Consider the following 4609-nt stretch of genomic DNA (forward strand, 5'->3'; position numbering starts at 1 on the left):
GTTCAGTTATTTTAATTCCTTTTTTCCCCAGGTTGTTTTGTATTTAAGATAAGCTTTGTATTTAAGCTAAGGTTTTGTACTTTGTCTAATTTATATTCTTTTTGCATGTGGTCTGTTAAAGACTTAATTCATCGTTAAGCTGTTGTGCAATTATCTTTGCTTCTTACCAGGTGAATAGCTAGTAAACAGTAACACGTAAATGTGTGGCCCGTAGTTAGTTTACTGGGTAGATTTCTGAGTTACTACTGTGTTTAGGTCGTTACACAGTGTCTGGGTGTGGGGAGGGAGGTTTTCCAGTTTGTAAAGCTATTAATTTCCAAGGAAAAATGGCATGTTTTCCATTCTAGACTATTTGTTGTCCACTATAATATAATAAATTGTGGTTCGGGCATCACATTGGCATTCTTAATGGTTAAGCCATTCTCTGAAACGGTCTGTTAGACCACCTACAGTGTCGGTGCAGCTGCCGGGAGGATTTGGGAAGCGTTAGCCCTCTAAGTGTTAGTCACTGTTACACATGCATTTTAAAACCTTTGAAACCAAACTTTTAATGACTGTATCTAAGCTCCTTTTATTACGAAGTTTCTCACTGTAAGCAGTAAATTGTAGACAACTGAAAATTTTATTCTACCTTTTTACTATGTTGTACATTTTTATTTTGGCAAATCCTTTGTTTTTTTACCTTCTAAAACATCTTCCTTTAGGTTGTAATTAATAGTACGTGTGTTATCCTTTTTACATTCTTAGTTATTTTGTGCCATATACACTGATGCTTCCGCAAACTCACAGCTAATGCATCACCAGAAAATAAAAATAGGTCAAAAAACTATTAAGCAACTGAGTATGTTTACTCAAAGCATTGATCAATCCAGTGCATTAAGTATATTTTGAAAGCTACTTGTCTTCTTTTACAATAATAAATCAGTTAATGAATGAACTGTAAAGTAAAAGAGAAAGCTTATAAACTCCAAACATCATTCAGGTTTAAATATTAAGTTCCATATTAATTCCCTTCCAACCATCAATGTAAGGTTCGTGTAAGTTAAGCTGAGTACAAGGTTTTTACCACGTCCCTGGCTGTAAATAGAGAAAATCTGTGTGTTGGAGTTCTCTCCGCTTTTTTCATGGGTTTAGCAAACGGTATTGAATGGAATTTCATCCTTTTAAAGATGCGCATCGTAGCGCATGCTGGGCGCAAATCTCTAATCCCCTTTTTTTAATTCGTTGGTTGCAAAGGCTGTAAGGCTGGATGCTGAGCCCCCTCAGCTCCCGCAGAAGGTGGGAGTTGAGAGCTGCAGGTGTGGAGGGCGGTGGGAAGTACGCAACCCGACGCGCGTTGCGGCTGGTAGGTGGAGCGGCCGGCAGCGTGCGAATGTTAATAAAAATCAGTAGCTGTCATCGTGTAAAGTACTGCTTGTGATTTGGGCTTTGGGCAGGGAGCCTGCGGGCTGGGGTGAAGCCTGTCCTGTAAGGCCATCAAATAACGCCCGAGTGGTGAGCTCCCGTGCTCGAGTCCTGGGTGGTTTGGCCGAAGAAAAATGCCCGGCAAATAGTTAAGTTTAGGGTGACTCCTCTGCTGATTTGGCGCTGACCTGCCTTGCCTGGATGAATCGTGCGTAGCACCAAGGTAGTAAACAGTCACAGGGAACGTATATCAGAGAACTCTGTTTCGTCTGGTACTTATATTTACCATTTTCATGGTCCCACTATTTTAAAATTATGTTTCGCTACGTTTGTCTTCCCTGCGAAGCTCAGCTGATTGGGATGTTTTAGTTTTGTTTTATCCGCAGTTAGGTTCTTGCTTTGCACACAAAACTGAGGACTCCCTTCTTGATTCCTGCGATCTGTTTAATTGATGGCTCATGCCCTATTTATAACATCGTAAGTTCAACTTTTATCTTTTATTTCTTATTCTGTCTTTTTTTGGTCTATCCAATTCTCTAAAATCTTACGTAAACAATCTAAAGGAAGTGTCAGCTGTAGGAAATATTGCAGTGAATGTTATTCTCTAAATCATGCAAGGTTATGCATTCAGAAAGTTAACTATTCATTATTACAGTGTAATTTTAGGAGATGCATGGTTTACCTTTATAAATTTTTTTAACAATTAAATGAATTTAGAAAAACACTCACGGCATTTTCTGAAAAAATTTGTTTAAAAGACTACCGATACGCTTACGAAAACATTTTATTGTAACATGGATTAATTACACAGAATTTGGAGATTAAAATTTTCTTTAGGATCACGTTGCATGATATTCCGACACTTCGTTCATGGTAAGTTCAGCACACCCAACCTGATCTCTGCAGCTCTTGGCTGGAAACAAAGGCCACTAAAACTCTACCTCTTCCATCATTGAGCTGTCTACCCTTTGCTTACAAAGACCGAGCTGTTCCTTTATAATTACCAGCAAAGCAAAATAGGTGTTTCGGCTAAAAGGCGGCTTTAGCTCTGCCTTTTATGGGTCCTGTGTATAATTGTCTCTCTTTGTCTTCAAGCCCCTTTTACATCTTCAAAGCATAGTCTGTTGAGCAGTGATATCCCTGTGTGATTTTACTGTTGTGCAGACAGTAAGGTGAGGGATTACCTTCGTAATCCTTAGCATTGGTGCCAAATGCACGGCAAAAACACCTAAATATACTAAAAGTGTCAAGCGGAGATACAGCTGGGCTCTGAAAGAACAGATTCCTCGGAACATGGGTACAAAGGTGTTTGAAAATACGCATTTTAGAATTGGCCCCTCCCGAGCATGCTTTTTAGAGGGAATTACAAATAGGAATGAGGTGAAATGTTTTCCATCTTTTCTCCTGCTGTCTAAGCATGAATGTGGAAAAACCTGGAGAGATAACGGGTTTTCTGCTGGATGTCTGCTGAGTCAGAGAACCTCTTGACTTCAGTGGCACCCCACAGTAGGGAAGTTCTTGAAGAACCGCGAACGTTGAGGAGGAGTGATTTGGAGCTGAGCGTTAGGGTTCATCTTGTAACTCCTAGCCCTAACACACTGTTCAACTTCTTTGATGTAAGGAAGAAAAGTTTTTTAATTCTTTTGCTCTTAATGGGTTAGGAGAATTCATTCTATATTGGTTTAAAAGTCAGAACTAAAGCCGTTACGTGAGTGAAGAAACAAATACTGCTTGATTTTTAAAATACATCCTTGAGAATTTTGTTTTTGCGATAATCCAAGGTTCAGTCAAAGTCCGGTTTTCTTAGACGGCGTTGGGGCGGGGGGAAGATGTTGAATGTTGCTATTTTATATAAAAAGTCACACGGCAGATGCGCAGTAGGTAGTTTTTCTGCAAGCTTCTCAAAGATTCATGTCAAGTTTTAATTTTCGCAGCAGTTTTCTGCCCTTTGCAGTTCGAACAAGACCTTCGGGTTGCCGAGGAGTGCTGAGGAGCCAGCCGGTGTGGTTCTCGGGGGCAAATGCCTCTTGCACTACATTTCTCTGCCCTTACCCCTCTGAAACAGCTTCTCCATCTTGAACAATGTAAATACTTGGTTTTAACGGAATATTTTTATTACGATTGTTGTCCACATGAATTATTAAATTAGTCTTATCTTCCGCTGCTTGATTTCATTCGTCTGCTATCGCTGCAGAGTTGAAAAGGACTACTTCAGAAATTCAGTCCAAAAAAGGTGCAGCAGGTGTCTTAAGACTGAGTAATCACTCAGTCAAATTTGCTGTATTTAAGTATAGAAATAATTGCTGTATATAGGCCATGAGCTTTATGCAAATATAGCGACTCGTTATCTAACACAGACTAAAGGCATGAGCGGGTTTTGGTATTATTTCTGTAGAGTAGCAACTCAAAAAGATGGTGTAAAGTGAGAAAAACCTGTTTAAAGCATTACGACTGTATTTCGCGTGTTATTTTTACATTGAATTGAACAGTGGATCTGGACTCTTTCAAATCAGTGTGATTTACAACTGGGCCGCTGTTTTGGGTTTTTTTAAAGCAGGTTCTCACGGGCTCTCAATGCTTGGCTCCCGAAGGGTTGTGTAGTTGCGTAGGCTTGGCTGATACGTAGCTAAGAGGAACAAGTGTTTTCGCCGCAAGTACTGGTAGCCGGTCTCGGTGAGAAGTACCGTGCTTGTGGCTTACCTCGGCCAGTGCGGTGCCGATTTCACAGCCGTACAGATGAGGTAGGAGCTGGACAAAAAATGGGGGACATCATGTGTCGCTCGGAGCTGGCACTGTCGTGCCCTCCGGTCCTTGCTTATTCTTCCCCGGATCAGTGCGCACCGTGGAGTACGGCCGCGGTCACATTTTTCTGTGAAATGAAAACTTGGCTCAGTTGAGGTCATGTAATGCAGATTGGAAAAGCAGATTAAAATAATAGTTCAGATTCAGTTGGATATAATATATCATTATTTTATACTACCTCAGGACATAGTCAGGGCGTGTGTTTTACTCTAGTTCTATACTAGGGGACAGTTTTGTGAATTTTGGAAGGCTGTTGATCTCGGAATCAGAAGAATTTGCTGCTTATTTAAATGTATTTTTATTTTTAACCGTGGTATTAGTTGTTCAATTGGTTGAGAAAAACTTGTTTATGAATTACTACATAACTCGCATTCCTTCATGGAGGATTTCCTTTCTAATACAC

The 4609-nt window shown here is 40.2% G+C and overlaps 1 protein-coding gene across 1 annotated transcript in view; it reads left to right on the top strand.

Moving 5' to 3' along the window:
• The window catches only part of ATRX (alpha thalassemia/mental retardation syndrome X-linked), a 70052-nt gene extending 66569 nt beyond the window's left edge, over positions 1 to 3483 (top strand). Inside the window, exons 30-32 of the mRNA XM_010285902.1 lie at positions 1237 to 1345; positions 2242 to 2277; positions 3359 to 3483. Of these exons, the coding sequence (XP_010284204.1) occupies positions 1237 to 1345; positions 2242 to 2277; positions 3359 to 3483 (270 nt within the window). The remainder of the gene's footprint in view (positions 1 to 1236; positions 1346 to 2241; positions 2278 to 3358) is intronic.
• Positions 3484 to 4609: the final 1126 nt, after the last annotated feature.

This window comes from Phaethon lepturus, unplaced genomic scaffold (assembly GCF_000687285.1).
Source record: "Phaethon lepturus isolate BGI_N335 unplaced genomic scaffold, ASM68728v1 scaffold13214, whole genome shotgun sequence".
In the NCBI taxonomy this organism is placed as follows: Eukaryota; Metazoa; Chordata; class Aves; order Phaethontiformes; family Phaethontidae; genus Phaethon; species Phaethon lepturus.